This window comes from Aethalodelphis obliquidens, unplaced genomic scaffold (genome assembly GCF_003676395.1).
Source record: "Aethalodelphis obliquidens isolate GAN/ISIS:26980383/991018 unplaced genomic scaffold, ASM367639v1 scaffold2, whole genome shotgun sequence".
NCBI classification, from domain to species: domain Eukaryota; kingdom Metazoa; phylum Chordata; class Mammalia; order Artiodactyla; family Delphinidae; genus Aethalodelphis; species Aethalodelphis obliquidens.
Window position 1 is genome coordinate 71,784,899 of NW_020837946.1, and position 20,557 is coordinate 71,805,455.

The 20,557-nt window shown below is 47.4% G+C and overlaps 1 protein-coding gene across 7 annotated transcripts in view; it reads right to left on the reverse strand.

The window, feature by feature from the left end:
• The window catches only part of TANC1 (tetratricopeptide repeat, ankyrin repeat and coiled-coil containing 1), a 233,619-nt gene that overhangs the window by 22,111 nt on the left and 190,951 nt on the right, over positions 1-20,557 (reverse strand). For all 7 annotated transcript variants that reach the window (XR_003437989.1, XM_027130617.1, XM_027130626.1 and 4 more), the window contains 3 exons: positions 13,965-14,201; positions 11,949-12,134; positions 9,458-9,536 (listed from right to left, as the gene is read on the reverse strand). Coding sequence is in view for 6 of the 7 variants with exons in the window: in XM_027130617.1 (XP_026986418.1) it covers positions 9,458-9,536; positions 11,949-12,134; positions 13,965-14,201 (502 nt within the window). In the remaining variant the exon portion in view is untranslated. The remainder of the gene's footprint in view (positions 1-9,457; positions 9,537-11,948; positions 12,135-13,964; positions 14,202-20,557) is intronic.

Here is a 20,557-nt window from a genome sequence, read left to right on the forward strand (position 1 = left end):
CTAAGATTCTGTCACTTGAGCATTCATTTCAATGCTCTATCAAGACCAAAGGTATAGCATAAATATATTACAATAATTAATATTAACAATCAGCTCATCACAACCTTTGCAGCATATCGTATCTGTTGAACACTTAGAGCTGCCGAGCTCTGGGCAAAAGACTATGGGTGAGGGCTTCCCTGGTGGCGCAGTGGTTGAGAGTCCGCCTGCCGATGCAGGGGACACGGGTTCGTGCCCCGGTCCGGGAAGATCCCACATGCCGCGGAGCAGCTGGGCCCGTGAGCCATGGCTGCTGAGCCTGTGCGTCCGGAGCCTGTGCTCCGCAACGGGAGAGGCCACAACAGTGAGAGGCCCGCGTACCACACGCACAAAAAAAGACTATGGGTAAATTCTTACTTAAGCTTGACAAGAATCCTTTGAATTAGAAGATTATGATGTCCATTTTACTGAGGTGAAGGAACTGAGTCACATCATTTGTCCTGAATCATAAAGCTGATTCAGTGTCAGTTAGAAATTAAACCCAAGCAGCTGAAAGAACCTGGAGGCATGCTCTCAATCAGAATAGGAAGATCCTGGTTATCTGAGAGTTTGGGTCCTGGTTCTGCCACCCATTCACTGTGAAACCTTGATGAAATAATTAAATTTCTTTGGACCTCAACTATCTGCACCTATACCATAAGCTTCTTAGTCTCTTTCAGTGATACGCTTTGTGATTCTAAGGGTCCTAGGTCTTGAGAACTTTTAAAGAAGGGTAAGAAAACAGTGCAATGTGAGATTACTGGACAAGACGGCAGAACAGAAGGACCTTGAGCTTACCTCTTCTCACAAGCAAAAGACGAAGATCCTGACATATTTTAATAATATACTCTGACACTTGTAAACTGCCTCCTACATGATGCTTCATGGCCCTTCAAATTCATAAATTTAATATACAACTAACTTCTGGGATTTCCCTGGCGGTCCAATGGTTAAGACTTTGCCTTCCAGTGAGGGAGGGGTGCAGGTACGATCCCTGGTTGGGGAGCTAAGATCCCACATCACATGCCTTGGGGCCAAAAAACCAAAATATAAAACAGAAGCAATATTGTAACAAATTCAATAAAGACTTTAAAAATGGTCCACATCAAAAATCTTAAAAAAAAAAAATATATATATATATATATATACACACACACCCCCCTAACTTTTACAAGGCAAGTACCACTCATCCTGGTTTTGCGGATGAGGAAAATATGGTCCAGAGAAGTTGAACAACTCACCTAAGGTCACACAGCTAGTGGGAGGGAAGATAGGATTTGAAGTCAGGGAGTCTGGCTGGAATCTGAGTTCTTAATTCTCACACTTCTGCCCCTAAGAAGTCTCCTTTTAAAAAATATCCAACTAATCAAACAGACCATGAACGTTGTTTTAGAACAAGGGTACTAGAAAACACTTTTCTTCTCCTGAAGAGCTGTTAAGCTTTCTCCCACAGACAGTAAGAATAATCTGTAATGACTATGTTTCCTTCTAACCCTGGTCACACAGCATCCTACGGCCAAAACAGTAGCTCAACCTAGTAAACATTCAGGACATTATGGCAGGAATATCCCTGCTCTTCCTCATGTCCAATTCCTGACTTTTTCCCCTCTTCTTATATGTATTAATTCAAGTAAGCCTCTTCAAATCCTTTGAGGAATTATGTGTGCTATAAATAACATAATTCAATTTAAAAACAATTTCCTAAACTATGGATGACATAAATCATGTTTCATATGGACTTTGTGCCAAAAATCTATCAGGGGATCGCAGCTTTGACCAGCTGTCACTTGCAAAGTGTGCTGAGAATGTTCCCATTTTGGACAGACCCCCTTTACACACCGAATTATGTGAAGCACGTACAACGTGCTCCTTCTTGTGCCCTCAAAGGGCTGGGCGTGGGCTGAGGAGAACAGAGCTATGGGCAGGACCCCATGTGAGGGGTCAGTGTTTAAAAAGGGGGGCAGTTTCGACAAAACCATCCTACACACGTTGAGATCCAGGCTCAAAAAAAGAGAATCCAAGTATCACTGCTGTAGGAATTTGGAAGAATCCAGGATGATTTTTCTGGGGGAGAGCAGGTAGATCACGTGCGGTCCTGTTAGGAGGGAGTGACCAAAAGAACTAGCGGCCGCGTTTGTGGGTAAAGATGCTCTAAGCTACCAAAATGTAGATGAGCACGTGCCTTTCTGGTGAGAGCCCAAGTTTTGTTTTTGTTTTTTTAACGAATAGGAAGGAACTCCCTAGAACAAAGGCCTCTGTGTACAGCGAAAGCAGCAGGATGAAGGCGGAGCACAGGGTCCCGGTAAGCAGTCAAGCTACCAGTCCATCTAAACCTGAAATGCCTCTGCAGGTTTCGGGCCCCCACTCCTTGCCCCCCACCTGCCCTGTAGGACAGGGACACACAGGTCCGCTGATTCCTGCTGTCCTCTCAGCAGAGGAAAGGTCTCCAGAACACACCCACGTCAGGGGCAAACCCCAGGGGTCTGCTAGAGCAGGAAGGGGACAGGGTGTGGACAAACCCAGTCCCTTTGGTTCTTACCCCCCAAATCCTCTCTATTGTTAGGGTGACCCCATGCCCATCTCCCTCCTTCCAGAGCCTGCACTACCCCCTCCCCCAGTACCTACATTACCCCCTTCCCCAGTGCCTACATTACTCAACTTTGTCCCTCCCCTTTCACCGTCCTGGGTTATTCCCCAATTCCCCTCCATTCAGGGTCCAGAGCTCCCCCCTCCCATCCTCTCCAGGGTTCTGGGTTATCCACCCTTCCCCTCCCTGCCTAGGTCCTGGGTTGCCCCCTCCATCCAGGATCCTCGATCACCTCTCCCTACCTCATTCTGGGTTATCCCCTCCCTCATATCCTCTAAGGTCCTGGGTTACCCCTCTTTCATGCTTTCAAAGGACAACCAAGAACTTCTACCTTGTTTAGGACTGATAGAAACCTGGATTTCCACCCATCTTATTATACTTTCCTAAAGCAAACACCAGCAGAGGAAGAAATGCCTGGACAAGGATTTTCCAACAGCAGTACTGGTGAGGGGCTCGGGACCTCCAAAAAAATCAGGTATCTTCAGTGTATAAGAGAAGTCACTTGCTTTTCCCTACGAGATACATTTAGTAAATTCCTTCACACAAATTCTCCACATGCCCCAACAAGCAAGAGACCGATTCTTTTCTTTCCAGTCTCTCACCTGAATTCTGCCCTGAGATGTACCTAACCTGTGTGAAGGCCAAACTCAATCCAGTAAGTCTCAAGCATTCTTTAAATTCTTACCAAACAATAGCCCTCCTCTCTCCTAAAGACCTAAGGTGAGATCTGAATAAACAAAGGGTTAGTTTTAAATCAACAACAAGGCATCCTGTCCCCTGACATGCATGCACCGAGCTCTGGGGTGGCTTTGGGTGTGATGAGCTCTGCTGTCCGTGGTCCCTGCAATGAGAGCAGGAGGACACCTCACCCCCAGAAGGACAGGCAGAGCCCCAGAGTGGAAACTGAAGCAGCTGTAAGGAGACGAGAGGGAAACTTTTAAGACATCAACGACGAAGTACAACTCATTACCTGGTTTCCTGGCCCCGTAAGGAAACAGATGTGAGGACCCCTCCCCCAAGACTCACCTGGAAATGCCCACACCCCAGCTGACAGGCTGGGGCTGAGACTCAAGTCCTATCCAGAGTTCCGTGCAGAATTAGAGAAGAGTGAGTGACCTGTGATCAGCGCACATGCTGGACTAAACTGCCTGTGTGAACTATGACGATGGACGGCCATGCAGCTAAATACTGGGGAGAAAACTTCAGCCCTTCTTAGAAAGACAGGAAAATACGGCGCTGGTAACAGCTTGGGCAATAAAAACATAGTGTTTACAATGATTCAACTTCTTTGGAAAGTATTTACCAACTAAAAGAGCATGGACAACATAAAAGAACACTTGGCATGAAACATTTCCGTCAGACGTCTACCTCCCTCTGACGGACGGGGCCTCTCAGGTCAGAAATTAGGGAAGGGCAGCCCTTGGGAGCAGTCGTATGGCAGGCGGGACAGCGTCCTGTCGTTTGTGAAGCCCACGGCTCCAGGCCTGCTGCAGACCAGCTGTGAAGCAGTGAGAAGGATTTCCGCGGGACAACAGTGTGAGGGCGTGGCACATCAGGGGAGCGGGCAGTTGGGCTGGTGATGCAGGGAGGGAGATGTTATGGACACACAGAAGGGGCTGGCACGGTCCATCCTGGCCTGTCACCCGTGCCCACACCACGTGTGGCTGCTAATAGCTGGGTGTTCCAAAAGATGTAACCCAGCACCCAGCCACACTGATGACTGGGATGAAGGCATCTCAGCCAGCCTGGAATCCAGCAAGACACGAAGACACCAGAGGATTGGGTCCCGATGAGCAACTGGGCTCCTTACCTCTCCCCTCCAACAACACAATTTCTCCCAAATTATTCTGCAAAGTGAGTGTCACCTACCCTAAAAGTTACCTGCTTTGTTTTCTCTAAACCCGCTTGTCCGCTCATTCAACACCTATGTGACAAGCACCCGGCAAGATCAGTGGCTAGTGGCTACCTGGCTGGACAGCACAGAAAGCAAGTATTTCCATCACCACGGAAAGTTCTACTGGACAACACGAGACCAGACGCAGTGACCACACACAGAGGCGAGCACAAGAGACGTGGAAAGTTCTGCCCTCCTGAAGCCCACAGTTTGGGGACGACAAGCTTGCATCAAAGCAGCAACACCAACAATCGAATTTATCAGTGGTAAGTACTATGAAGGGAACTGCAAGGTGACCCCAAGGGGCCGGGGCTGGGAAGTCTTTGCTTACAAGACAGGCAAACTTGCTGACACAGAAGGGCCTTTATGCCCCTGTAAAGAGCGTGAAGTTCTGCCCAGAGACAGACAACAGGCTCACAGACTTGACAGTGGCCTAGAGTCTGGAAGCACAGTTCCTCTGACAATTCACAACACCATGAGTCACCAGTTAAGCATTTCTGATCATTCCAGTTTGGGCAGATTCCCATCACACACGGACAAGGAAACAGTAACTCGGTTAGGTCAAGACTCCGTGGGAGCCAGTACTTGCTTGTTATGGCTGTGGAATGCCTGAAACAGAGATAACGCAAGCATCTGATGGTTCAGGCTGCCCGGAAACCATGGGATCAAGGCTGTCCGACCAAGAGTGTGAACGTCACGAGCCAAGGGTCTCGGCTGCCTCGCGGGCAGAGCTGCTTGGTGGAGATGCACCCCAAGCCCACTGCGCTGCAGCTCCGAGCTTTCTCCTTACTCCCCCCCTCCACCTGAGTGTCACACTCCTTGAACTGCGTGAGCCCGAGAAGAAGCGCTAAAGAGCTACAGGACTGATTTTGGAAGGGCTGGATCTAGACATCAAACAGACGTGAAAAGCAAATGGCTCCAGATGCTGGTGGAAAGGGAAACTTACATAAATTAGGCCCTCTGCTCTCCAAAACCAGTAGACATACAGGCAGAACTCATTTAATTGCACTTTGCAGACACTGCCTTTGCTCACTTTGTGCCCCGGTGTCATGTTTTGGTAATTCTTGCAGTATTTAAAAATTTTTTATTATTATTACGTACTCGTTATGGTGATCTGTGATCTTTGATGTTATTATTGCAAAAAGATTACAACACACCGAAGGCTCAGATGATGGTGAGTGAGCATTTCTTTAGCAATAAAGTATTTCTAAATTAAGGTATATACATTTTTTAAAGACATAAAGCTATTACACACTTAAGAGACTACAGTACAGTGTAATTGTAACTTACATGCGCTGGGAAACCAAAAAATTTGTGTGACTCACTTGTACTGTGCCATTCACTTTATTACAGCGGTCTGGAACCAAAGTCACCATATATCGCCAAGGCACATCTGTATTCTGCAACTTTTCTTAAAACTCTGAGTTTACTGCAATAAACCCCAAAGTAAACATTGTTCCCATTTTAGATGAATGTCTTAAAAATCTACTCTATACACTGTCTTGTCTCTTTATACCTAAGGCAGGAGCCACCCCCTTTCGGGACACTGTTTGGTGACTCCAGGTCATCAGCAGGGAGATGCTCAGGGTACTGAAGACACACAACTGGACCTACTGCCATCACCTCCACGCGGATGGGCCTGGGTGACAGAGGGCCTCCCGTGGGGCTGTGCCCCCTGTGCTCCCTCCTCCCCGGCTGTCCGCTGTCATTATCTCTCACTGATGAACTACTGCTTCCAGTCGGCAACAGGCATGAAAACCCCACTTGTGCAACACACAGCAGCTCCCCCGGGATTGCAAAGGTCCCTCCCAGCAGAAAAGTGGAGGAGGACTTTGCACACTGATTTAGCGCTCCCACCTCCTGGACGTGGCTGGGAGAGGACAGATGGGCGGGTAGCTGTGCTCCAAACAGGGCACCGTAATGCTGCACGGAATCCAACGGGCCCTTCAAAGATGGGCAGGTGAGCCAAGAACACACCCCGGAGACCCTCTCCTGGAGCCCCATCAGCTGGCTTTTTTTTTTTTTTTTTTTTGCGGTACGCGGGCCTCTCACTGTTGTGGCCTCTCCCGTTGCGGAGCAGAGGCTCCGGACGCGCAGGCCCAGCGGCCATGGCTCACGGGCCCAGCCGCTCCGCGGCATGTGGGATCTTCCCGGACCAGGGCACGAACCCGTGTTCCCTGCATCGGCAGGCGGACTCTCAACCACTGCGCCACCAGGGAAGCCCGTCATCAGCTGGCATTTTAAAGCCAAGCTGTCCATAGCTAACCTACACTGAACAGACTTGTATGAACTCACACAGGGTCAAACAGAAATAAGGAACTGCATTATTCACCCACAGCGTCTGGTTGTCCCATCACCTGCCCACACCCCAGACACGATCACTCCTGGGATCCTACCCTCTCACTGTGGTTGGAGAAAGACAAGCTCCATCCTAGAGTGCCTTAGACACAAAGCACCACTGACCACACCCAGGAAAGAGGATCAAACCAACCAGGAAGCAAAACAATCGCTTTCACTCTGAGGGTCCCCAGCAATTAGGAAGAGTGCACAGAGCAGCTGCTGGGGACCCACCAGCTGGCGGCCTGGTGAGAACAGGATTATGAGCTGACCCATCCACTCAGGCTGTCATCAGCACCGGGGCCTTCTCTTCCAGAAGGTATTCGGGGTCAGGTGGTGTGGACCCTATGTGGCCAAACACAGACCTCACAATCTGAGCAATGCAGCAGACACTCGTGCAAAGCCCCATTATTTGCAGATGTTTTCTCATCTAAAACCTCCTCCTCAAGATTTCAAAGTATTCCTCTGACAACCACAGACCTGGAAATCAGAAGGGTTTGTGGTAGCCGACACTGGTGGACATTTTTGAAGGAACACAGGAGAAAGGTATCAGATAGAAAAACGCGGAGCAGGCAAGATTGGTTTTACTGACATGCAGCCACAGAGCGCTGCTGGGGCCTCGAAGCCTGAGAAATAGTGCTTAGCTTTCTCTTGGTTTAAATTTTTTCAAAAGCCTCTCAAAGGCTTGCCTGAGTTAATTCACGCTTAATGCCTGCTGAGGGAAGATGTGACCTGCTTCTCAGGCTGCAAAGTGGTCTGAAGGTTATGCATGAGGCTTTGGAAGGGAGAGGCTGAACCATTACTCATCCTTTCATTGAGGCTGATGGGCGTCTGTAGTTTCTCTTACATGCTTCTTTAGCCTGCAACCTAGCAGATTCTCAAGGGGGAAGGGAGGGAGGTGGTTACTGAAATTCAGGACTCACCATCTCCAGACAAAACAGACTGCTCACACAGAGCCCTCAAATGAAGCCCTTCTCTGGACATTTTTTTCCAGAAAGAAAACTCAACTCTAATATTAAAGATTGGAGATTCTTATTTGAGCTAAATGAGGGCTGTCACTGTACTGCTACTAGCACTGACCCTCATCATCATCACCAGCTCCTCTCATTACTGGCATTGTAAGGCCGGCACTTTAGACAGCTTCTCACAGTGCTTCTCTATTTGTCCTGAAGCCACGAAACCACCTGGGTGCCCTGTTAGGAAAGGGTCGTCTTGGACTCACCCTAGACCTAATGAATCAGAATTTCTAGGCTCAACTGCCCCAGGGAATCTGATCATTGGGAACATTTGGCCAAGATTATCTCATCTCATTTAGTCTTCACTGCAATCCTAAGAAAACTTATTTACTTCGTTTGACAAGGAGGCAAAGTTACCTGCCCGAAGTTGAATAACCAGGCAACGGAAGGCAGGGATTCGGACCTTCTGGCTAAGCACAAAGGAAGTCACGTGCTAACCTGCCCAGCTATCCTGCTGCCTGCAACACAATAGGAAGTGGTAGAAGCTGTCCTTCTATCAAATTACAGAGCAGTCCCTACTGTGGTACAGAGAAATGGGTGGGGGAAAGACTCCAGAAGGAATTAAGGCCAGTATTTACATCCACACACGTGTACCCCAAGCATAATCCAATCCCGTTTGGGGGTCCTGTGCTCTCCCTGAACCCCGGGTCATGCCACCTCTCCTCCTGCCGGGACCTCCATGGCCCACATCAAGCAACTGTAAGCCCCACGTGTGTGTGTGATGGCAACCGTGGTCGGGGGGTGAGCACCTGTGATACCCACCAGGAAACTCTGAGGCTTTTCCTAATAAGTATGAGTGAGCTGATGGACTCTACACACCACCATTTGGCTTGTTAGGAAATAAGTGAGAAGCATTTGGAAACAAATCTCTGCAGGAGACACTGAAGTCATATACGCTATGTATACACACAGGACACAGCCCGGAAATGCATATTAAACACCTTGGTTACATCTATTAAACAACAACTGCTCACAAAGTCTTACATTTCTAATACCGATTCAGTCAAATGGAAAATTTCAAAGCAGTGTTATTTATATTGAGCTGACAAGTATCCAACTCAGATGTACTCGCCCCGGGCTTCCTTCCTCCACTACAGCTCAACACACACCCGCACGCCCTTGGAAACTGACTTGTTAGCTGGTATTCAGGATTTTAAGCAGCTCCACGAGGACTGAGTGCTACTCTCCTTCCAGGAGGCAGGCCAGAGCCCTCCTTGCTGAGCGCCTTTGATTCACCTGAACATGGGGCTGGAAGTTCCCACTCTGCTCACTCTGCACGGGTCACAGGAAGACCAGGTCGGTTAGGACATGAGCAAACTCAGCAAAGCAGAAACCACTCCCTTATTTGGGTATTTCTAGCTGACATTCATCACATGCACAGAAACTGCTGGTAAATCCAAAATGATTCAAATTACACTTGCTTCTAGAAAAGTTTTACTAGCCATTTGGGAAGCTTTAAAAGCGCTTAACTTCAAATGCCTTGTGATAAAATAACAATAGGACTAGATGCATCCCAAGTCATTCTTAAGACAATTGGGCCAAAATGCGGGCTAAAACGTCAAGAAGCTACTTGGCCCCAACTACAAGCAGTGGAACCATAATTACCTGTTTCTCCCCACAGTGTGTCGGTGCCATTGATGTCTATTTCATGCTCCTTTTCCAGTCCCAGCAAGCACTGGACCACCTGTCAGAAGTGGCAAGGTGATTTAATGAGTTCTCAAAGCCATATGTGCTTATTGTAACCTACGTATCAAAGGAGAGAGTGTGTTGTTTTTTAACCATGATTATCTTATGCTGCACAAGGAGAGAAAACATGATGAAAACGGTTTTCCAGCATAATTCGTATGCTATTCACACTTTCCCTTTGAGAAGGAGAAGAAAAAAAGGCAGTGAATTTCGGCAACATTGTTCAGGATTACTAGGTACTCAGAATTCTAATGAATTCCAACATGACCCAAATATGCCAGCCTAATCAACGAAGGACAGGGGAGATCATACACAGTGCAGTTTCTGCAAAAGTCGCCAGAAGACGGTGACTCCCTTTTTTCACAAGGAAGGAAAACAAGGTGATGTACATACCCTTTCAGTAAAATAAAACAGTACTGTTCCAAATTTCTCTACTGACAACATTATTCTTTTCCCTCTGTCAAAGAGCAGGCTGGGTCACAGGTGTGGAGGCAGGGGTGCTGGCCCGCGGGGAAACAGAAGTGTCTGAGCCCCGAACCAGAGCCAACGTCCACCCCACTGTGTGCAGCGACCTCGAGCTCGCCGAAGCCATTTTCCAGTCTCTCAATCCACTCCCAATAAGGGCCCTACATCCTAGTCCTGAAAACCTGTGAATGTTACCTTACATGGCAGGAGGGGATGTGTGGATGTGATGACGAATCTTGAAATGGGACGATTATCCTGAATTATCCAAGTGTATATTTGATATACACTTGATAAGAACACAGCTGTTTATAAGAGGGACAGGAGGAACCAGGGTCAGAGGAAGGAAGACATCAGGAGACAGGAGCCTCAGTTAGAGTGACACACTCTGAAGACAGAGGCAGGGTCACAAGCTGAGGAATAAAGGTGGCTTCTAGAAGCTGCAAAAAATAGAGAAACACTCTCCTCTGGAGCCTCCAGAAGGAACACTGGCTTCCTGACCCAACTTAATTTCAGCCTCTGACCTCCAGAACAGGTTGTTTTAAGACACTAAAGTCTGTGGACGCTTGTTACAACAGCATGAGGAAACTAATACACCCTTCAAGTCTTTTGGTGAACAAATCCTGTCCTTTTCCACGAAACAGTTACTGGATGAACTCCAGTTGCTTTTCCACAGCTCCCCGCAGCCAGCTTTAAAACGAGCGGAGACCAAGGTCACGTCCACTGTGGCTTCCCTGTGCTCCCTAAGATGATTCTGCACATTCTGGACACACACAGATTTAGGGAACAGCTTAAAGAGGAAAAACATCTACATTCAAATAAGTGGACTTAACGTGCTCTCTCTGAATCTATGTATATGGGTATTTAAAAGTATTTATTTACGTTTTTATTTTAAAGGAATTATAATAAACCCACCACATGGTAACATTTAACACATTTTCAGGAAATGAGTATTTTCTTCAAGCTAAAACATATAGAGGAGTTGACTGGCATCGTTTCACATTTTTGTAAATCTCTTTTATGTCTGTATTAAGAAAAGACAGCTGCGTTTTCTTATATGCTCCTGCATTCAACTTACTGCAATATATTGTGTTGGCTGGAGTAGTGTATGTGTATAGTTTTGATGTTTTAAATGCCAACAATAAGCTAGCAGTGTGTGCGTGTATCTGCTCTAGTGTTTTAAATGCTAAAAGTCAGCCAGCTGGCTTTGCAACCAAATTTACGTTTTAGTCATTGTGGAGAAGAATCTTACCAAACACTGGCAACTCTGTAACTGCTTGAAGATATGTAATGCAGCGTGAGAAATACACGGAGAGAGAGGGTCAAATATTATTAAATTTACAGACACACGGGTCAGGAGATGCCAATGAATTCTTCAAATCGAGGAATACTGACACCTACCAGAAATGAAGTGCTCAATGTAACTACGGCATGAGGTTTTCCTTCAGTGCAGGAACCACGAATGATAAGCCTCTTTCATGCTACCAGAGCACTGAAGTTCTATTTTTAAAAATCCTTCAAATACTCAAGAACAAGTTTATAATTAGAATTCCATGTGATTATTGTTAAAAGATCACAAGGACAAAAGAATGAATCAAAGGGGAAAAAGGTAGACAGCAGAGCTAGAGGGTAAAAATAGAACAAGGAAGGAAGAGGGGAAGAAACAAGGAAGAGCAGAGAATGCACACCATGGAGGGGCTCCACGTGGGAGCAGCCAGCCCCTACCGGGCCAGCACCTGAGACTGTGGGCACTCCCCAGCGTTTTCACTCACAGGACAGGCTTGATAACAACAGAAGATCTTTACACGTGGTGAAACCCTCATTTTCTTTCATTCCTTTGGTGCATCACAAGCTAGCAACTCAGAAGAAGGTGGATGCAAAACACCAGACCCACTGGGCTACACGGGGCTCCCAGTTTCCCAGGAAGAGCCCTGGCAGCCCCACTCACCGAGCTGTGGCCCATGCTGGCGGCCGCTGTCAGTGCCTGCTGCAGGGCCTGGCTCTTCCTCAGCACGCCTGGCTGGGGTGGGCCCACGGACCACTCACAGGTCAGCAGGTAGCGGAGAATGTCGCCGTGGCCCCTCAGTGCGCTGTGGACCAGTGCGCACTGGCCTTTCTTATCCAAGTGGTCCACCTGGGCGGGGGGGGGGGGGGGGGGGGGAGGAACAGGGGAAGGTCATGGTTTAGCATCACTTTGTCACAGTGCCCCACACATGCTCTGCACAAACCCCATCCCACTGCAGGTGTAAGGGGATAATGTCCCAGTATGTCTCTCTGGAGAGTCTCCATCTGAATTACTATGGTGTAATTAATGCACTATTCCAGGCCTCGAGTTCCCTCTGTACAACTAGTGATCACAAGACATCCTCCTCGCAAGTGACTCAGAGCTCCAAGTTCTCTGGGAAGCAGGTATGAGGACAGACCAAAATCTATACTTCCCAACCTTGGTAACTTGGGCAGAGTATTCTAACTCTGCTGTGACAAGCTATGACTTGGGGAGTAGAGCAGTTCTTTGCTTACTGAGACAGGAAAGCCAGCGAAAGGAAGGGATCTGGAAAACCCAGCTCTGAATGAGGAAGAGCAGGAAGGGACCCCCAAGCGGCATTTTACTGCAGAAGGCAGGTGACCCAGGACGTGTCAGCATGCTAAGTGTGGTCGCAAAGCCAGGAAGGCCGGCTAGCCACAAATGGGGAGTACCCAAGTGCTGCATACCCCCTAATGGTGCAAGAGGCAGCAGACAACACATCATTCCCTGTCTAAACCTGGAAATATCAGCCTGGAAGAGGATTCAGGGTCCAGCCTTGCTTGAAAATTCTGAGGATGCTCTACACCTCAACACAGAGGCTTCTGCAAGAGCCACTACACAACCCATCCCCTCCTACAGAGCTTTCAGCTGGCCTCCGGACAAAGCCCAGCCACGATTTGGAAGTGGAAATGGAGGTGTGGTGATGAGCAGTAATGAACCCACCGGGAAGGCTTACCAGCAACATTTCCCTTCTTCCATGAGCTAAGGGTGACCTGTCCCAAATGCTTTATTTTTGAGAGAAAAAACCAAAAAGACTCCCATAGTTACTATAAGCCTAATATCTTGTCGTTGAACCTTAAAGATCCTAACTATAAAGAAGAAAGACACACATCAGTGATTTACTTCTACTGTTGTTCAAAAGTACCTTCTCCCTCCCCCAATGAAGTGCTTATAAACCTAAACAGAGTTTACTGGGAACCTGGCACTGTTCTCATTTAATCTCTTAACACTGATAGTCCTCGAGTAACCCCTTAACAATATAGTCACTCTGTATTGTTAACATACTGATTTACTTATGCTCACACAACAGCCCTGTGGTAGGTCCTGTAGTTATGCCCATTTTACGGATGAGAAGCCTGAGGCACACAGGCTCAACAACTTGCCCAACGTCCCAGCTGGCAGCTGGAGAAATGAGAATTTGGGGCCTTCTAGTGTTCCTGCAACCCTATGCTTAAGCACATGCCTTCCAAGACCCACAGAACTCATTTTATTGGTTTTTTTTTTTTTTTAAAAAGACATGAAACGGAATAAGAAGAAAGGAGAAAAAAAATCAAACATTTATATGTTTTCAACCAATCCAGTGCTGTGTTAAATTCTGTGACAAGTTCCAGGGCCACACTTGCAGGCTTTTGAAAGGATGGCCTTACTCAGGCTGCTGGCGGTCAGGAGCCCCCTCTTGGGCAGGATTAAGCAGAGAAAGAGCTTCGAACAAAACACACGGGCCCTCTCTTTCTCGGAGGTGACACACACACCCACATCAGGCTACATCACACACTGTCTGGAGCCTGTAGCTCCACCTTTTCTGTTTATGTGGTGATTTCTGTTCGCTGCAGCTTGACAAAGCAGAGACCAAAGGGAGCTTGGCCCAGAAAATGAGAATTCTACAAGCAATGGAAGACCCCTCCCACCTTCACCCCTGCCTCCCCCGCTGCTGCTTACCCTCGCCCCCTTCTTGGCCAGCAGACACACCAGCTTTGTGTGGCCGGCAGCAGCCGCGTAGCAGAGGGCAGTCATGCCGTTCTCTGACGTGCCGTCCAGGCAGGCGCCAAATTCCAGGAGCAGAGTGACCACCTCCTCGTGGCCAAGGTGAGACTGGACGCACAGGATCGGGGCGTTATTTAACACTTCGGTCCTGTAGTTCACGTTGGCCCCTCCCAAAATTAGGAGACGGCTCACCTGTGGGAGAAGGTCCCCCAACAAGATTAATTTCGCACGTAGATGTCAGTCACAAAAACAGCTGTGGAGAAGGGTGGTATTCTTGATCCAGTGGTTCTCAAAAACTTGAGTGTGCACCAGTGTGACCTGCACATGCACTGAAAATGGACATTCTTGCCGGTGGGAACGTAAAATGGCACAGCTGCCACAGAAAACAGTATGGAGGTTTCTTAAGAGCCAGCGATCCCACTCTGGGTACATATCCAAAGGAAATGAAATCAGGATCTTGGTATCTGCACTGCTGTGTACGGAAGCACTGTTCACAATAGCCAAGAGATGCAGGTGAACTAGAAGGTCAACAGATGAATGGAAAAATGTGATATGTAAAAATACATACAGTGGAAAATCACTCAGCCTTTAAAAGGAAGGAAATCCTGCTACTTGCCGCAGCACAGATGAACCTTGAGAACATGAGGCTCAGTGAACTAAGCCAGCCACCAAGAGACAAATACTGTATGATTTCACTTATACGAGGGACATAAAGTAGTCAAATTCATAGAGACAGAAAGTACAATGGTGGCTGCCAGGGGCTGGAAAAGAGGGGAAATGAGAATTATTTAATAGGTATGGAGATTTAGTTTTATTCTAGAGACCTACTGTACAATAATGTGAAAATATTTAACACTACTGAATTCTGTCCTTAAAAATAGTTAAGATGGTACGTTTTATTTTATGTTTTTTTAATCACAGTTAAAAATTTAGAAATGCACATTCTCTGGAATCAGACCTCTGTATTCAGTAGGCCTGGGGTAGGGCCTGAGAATGTGCCTTTTTTTTTTTTTTTTTTTTTTTTTGCGGTACGCGGGCCTCTCACTGTTGTGGCCTCTCCCGTTGCGGAGCACAGGCTCCGGATGTGCAGGCTCAGCGGCCATGGCTCACGGGCCCAGCCGCTCCGCGGCATGTGGGATCTTCCCGGACCGGGGCACGAACCCGTGTCCCCTGCATCGGCAGGCGGACTCTCAACCACTGCGCCACCAGGGAAGCCCAAGGATGTGCCTTTTTAATGAATTCCCCCCAGGTGATACTGATGCTGTTGGTCTGGGGACCACCTTTTTTTAAAATTAATTTAATTTATTTATTTTGGGCTGCATTGGGTCTTCATTGCTGGGAAGGGGCTTTCTCTAGTTGCGGGTGAGTGGGGGTTACTCTTCGTTGCGGTGTGCATGTTTCTCATTGCGGTAGCTTCTCTTGTTGTGGAACACAGGCTCAGTAGCTGTGGCTCATGGGCTTAGTTGCTCCACAGCATGTGGGATCTTCCCGGACCAGGGCACAAACCCGTGTCCCCTGCGTTGGCAGGCGGATTCCTAACCACTGCGCCACCAGCAAAGTCCCTGGGGACCACACTTTGAAAACCACTGTTTGATCCAAATGAAAACAGAAAATTCATTTTGGGGGGCAATGAAATAATCATCACAGGATTAAATAATTAACAGTGAGATAATAAAGCCAAGAGTGAAAGCAAATACTCTCTTTTCTTTACAAGGAATTGTACCTTCAAGAAAAAGCAGAACACGTGACAATGTTCACATGCTTGGGGCTGTCAGCAGCACAAGACTCACAGAAAATCAGCGGCTTTTTCTACTAATTACTACATCCACCACCCACTTAACTCCTTGGACCCAGATACCAAGGGAAGTTTGTTATTTGTAGGTTTTAAAATAAAATCACAGAATACCTTAGGCAAATTTTAGCTATGCTAATATCTTCTTCAAATCTCCAGGTCATTGGAAAAATGACACTCCTTTAAACCCCTATTAAGATGCCCACTGTGTTTCTTCTAACAGTTCCCTTCAATGGTCCCGGATCGACATCAGTCACTCCCAACAGACCCTGGCCACTTCCGGGCTGCCCATTAGGTGTGAAAACCACATAGACTGGGTCTCTTATTTGACCAGAGACACATGGGATCATTAACAGATACAGAAAGATGACAAAACACACAGAATTCAAGGTATTTCAATGATATGGTGTCCACAAGAGTAGCTGACAGAATACTTACAAAGTGATAGAAATTATTATTCTGGTGGTGACACCACACCTCAGAAGAGTGAGACAGCATACAGACAGGTTAGAACCCAAAGCGTAAAACCTGAAGCGGTCTGGGTTGCCACTGAAGCTTGAACCCCGGGTGCCCCAGCCCTTCAGCTCCTTCTCTGACCTCGTTTCCCAGCACCCTTACCCTCACTTCCCCGCACCGTGACCATGCTGGGTCTGATGCTTGTCCTACAGCCATGGCAAGCAGGCCCTGGCCTCCTGGTCTTTCCCACTTTCTCATATAGTTCCCTCTGCCAGGAATAAATACCCTTTCCATAGCTACAGATGACAAAGGATCACTTCCTACGGGTCCCTGCTTCTATGCCAGGACACCAGGGAGAAGTCCCCCCATCCTATACAGAACGCCCCCAGCCCTCCCCATGCACACGCCCCCTCCCAACACACACACACACAGAGGCCGACCCCGTGCATGGCCATCTACTCTGCACACTCCACTTCCCGGCTCAGCCCATGGCACAAGATACTGGTTCTAAGACACAGAAGTTCACAGAGAAGAGAGGTCAACAAAGCCCCTTTATGGGTGAGGATGGCCCACAAGTCAGTTCCTTCCTGCCATTAGGATCATCACTTACATTTAAGGAAGGACCGCTTGCAGTTGGGGGGAGGGATAAATGAGGAGTTTGGGATTAACACATATACACTACCAGATATAAAATAATCAACAAGGTCCTACTGTATAGCACAGGGAACAACACAATGTTTTGTAATAACCTAAAAGGGAGAAGAATCTAAAAAATTATTTATATATATAAAACTGAATCACTTTGCTGTACACCTGAAACTAACACAACATTGTAAATCAACTATACTTCAGTTAAAAAAAAAAAGGAAGGAAGGACAGCTTGTACCCAAGTGACCAACACCTGCCTCGTCATTCACCCAATCAGGGGGACCATCTTTCAACCCCATCTGGGTCAGCACCAACCCAGCCTCCTGCAACAGACCAGCACGTGAGGATGGAAGGGCAGAAAAAGCAGGGAGGAGAAATCCGGAGAGCTGTCCCTGTCCCAAGGGTGACATGCGACGCTCAACCTCGGGCAAACTCACCCCTGCCAAGCTTGCTCTTCCACCCTATGTAGGTTTGCTCTTAAAAACAGCACAGACTCAAACAGGATTTGAAAGCATGTTAAAAGGGTAAGTTCTCAACCAAAGTAAGGGTTTTTGAGAAAATTATTTTCCTTTGAGTAACCGCCAACTGTATAGCAGGAATAAGACAGTGCTGCTGACACAGCTGGGGATTTTATCAAGGCCTAGGAAATCAGTTCTTAGGCAAGAGGAATTACAGAAGAACCCTAGCAGCTTTTTCAAAGCACACATAACATCACTGAGGGGCACATCGGACTCTGGTCACCAAAGGACAGGCAGGAATTGTTTGTAAATTCCCAGGGTGACTTTGACAGCCAGTTACCCCCTCTCTCCTCTCTCCCACCAATCCCATTCCCTCTTCAGATTCATGAGCCTAAGAGAAAAAGATGAATTAAATAGTCTGGGTTCCCAATCAGCCCCTTAACTAACTTGCTGTGTGATTTTCAGAAAATTACTCAACCTCTCTGTGATTCAAGTGCCTCCTAAGAAAATGACAGTACACCACCCCATGTTTCTACTGGACAGAAACTCTTTCCTAAGAATGTTGGCAGGTGTTGTTTCAGTGCTGTCTTCCTGAATACTTTATAAGAAAAGCCTTATGGAGGGTATGTGCTTAGGGGCAGAGCTTTCCTAAAGGTATCTGTTATCAGTTCTCTATCTGCTTCTTCGGAAAGACATTTCCTTTGTGGGTGCAACGCTGCGGGTATTTTTACCACTTACTCCCCAATCAGTCTGTGGATCTACCCCGAACCCACGTTTCTTAACCTCGCTGCACAATGAAATCACCTGGGAGCTTGCAAGTTTCCCAAGCCCCAGCCCCACCCTGGGAGATTCTGACTTGGCTGGGGCCCGGGGCTCCTGAGTGGTTCCAGGTGGCAGCCATGGCTGTAAACATGTCAGGTGCAGAGCGCACCTGTGGAAGGAGCACGGGCTTGCTCGGCGGCAGGCATCCTTCCCGCTGTGGGATTTGCGTCACCCCGTCACTGTCCTCACCCTCAGTTTCCTCATCTGAAAGGTGGAGGTAAAAACAGTTTCACCTCCTCGGGTTGTTGTGAAGATTAAAAATGAACGTGCCAGACACACAAAGCACTTAGCACAGCCCTCAGCATCCTGTAAGTGCTAAATAAATATTAGTTGCTATTGTTACAATCACCTTTGATGGAATCTTTAGAAGAGACAAGGGCCCTAGTCCCTGACCCCTGGAAGGCACAGGAGGGCGCTCTGCCCCAGGAACCTGGAGACCCGGAGGGTCTGGCCTGCCTGGGCTGCTCACCAGCACAGAGCAGCAGGGAGACCTCATGCTTATTTGAGGGCAGATGTGGACCCATTAATGCCTCATGATGGGCAGCTCCCCTTCACGACCACCAACCTGCACACTCACAAGTTCTCAGGTGCTTACAGTAGAATCTCAGTTCTCACTTGACCATATAATAAATGCCAAGTATTCTCCCAAGAGCTTTAACATCTCAATGAGGTTTCCCATCACTCTATGATGCAGGTTCTTTTGTTACTTTCATTTTACACGTGAGAAAACTGAGGCTCAGAGCAGATAAGCCACAAATCAGCCCTGGGCACAATGCTAATTAATGTCACAGAGCAGTCCAGCAGCCAAAGCAGCAGCTCTGGCTAAGATTACTCCGCCTTCGAGGAAGGGGTTTTAAATGGTTCTTCCTGTACATTTTCTCCCAATCACATGGAAATCGTCTGGTCATCACCACCACGAATCTCTCCCCGGATAACACCTGGAAATGGCAATATTACCTATATACTTCTGGATTTGATGAATACAAGAAAATAAAAACGGGGCTAGGGGGGTAGGCAAAAATGATGTGCTCCTGAGGAACAGAAGAGGCACTGTCCAGCAAGGTCGTAAAGTGGGAAGCTCAGTTTTCTCATTAAGTATGTTGGAGGTTCTCATCAATACAACCGGCGTAAATGTGTGCTGCCTACTAGTTATGCAGAATATGACTGGATCCTCTGAGCCAGGGAAGTTGGGCCAAAGTCCGTGCCTAGCTCCTGTCTCCTCCCCCGCGGCCCCAGCTCCAGCTCCAGCTCCAGCTGAGAGAAGAATCACAACTTAATTCTCTTGAGCGCACAGCCTTCAGGAGCCTGTGGCTGGCAGCCGGTCCCATGCGACTACGTGAGCAAAACAACCAGCTGGACGGGAGCCTGAAGGCACTGGCGGCAAGCTCCCCAGTGGGCCAGCCAGGGCCCGGGCTGGCATAAGCCTGGCTGGGCAATGGGAGATCACATTGTTAGAAATCACAGGCATGCCACCAAAATTAAAATTCATCTACCAAGTAATCATCCGGGAGCAAGTCGCTGTAATTGACCAAAGTAGCAAACTGCAATTATTGCTCAAAATGACATCCCTTCCTGTAATGACATTTAATACTCTCTAAAAAAACTCCTTAATTGCATGCATAATTTTAAATTACCGTAATTTGTTCATGAGTCTGTGAACCTCCCCCCCTTTTCTTTTTCTTGAAAGATAAAAGAAACAGAAGGATAATGAATGCCTTAAAATTCGGTAACCAAGTTATACAATTTGGGGGATAGCGTAGAGGTAGGTGACACTGGAGTTCTATAAAACGAAGTAAAGATGAATAACTCTTAAAATTGCAAATATGTTAAAGAGGAAAGTTTATAATCCCAGGAGGGTCAAGCTCATTACATTATTACACTGTACCTTTTAATTTACTGCCTTAAAAACTCGTATTCAACAGAGTATGATGTTCCCCATTTACTTTTCTCCACATTAAAATAACTTTTGGGCCCATAATTCATTCAAATGGTGACAACAGATTCTGCCATTTTAATTTTTCTTTCTTTCTTCCTTGCCATCATTACAGAATTTTATTAATTATGGAGAAGCCAAAAGATATAATTTTAACTGAAGTGAAAGATGAAACAGTGTTATTACAGTAAACTCAATTCCAATTTCTATAAAAAGTAAAACAGGGCTTCCCTGGTGGCGCAGTGATTGAGAGTCCGCCTGCCGATGCAGGGGACACAGGTTCGTGCCCCGGTCCGGGAAGATCCCACATGCCGCGGAGCGGCTGGGCCCGTGAGACATGGCCGCTGAGCCTGCGCGTCCGGAGCCTGTGCTCCGCAACGGGAGAGGCCGCAACGGTGAGAGGCCCGCGTACCGCAAAAAAAAAAAAAAAAAAAAAAAA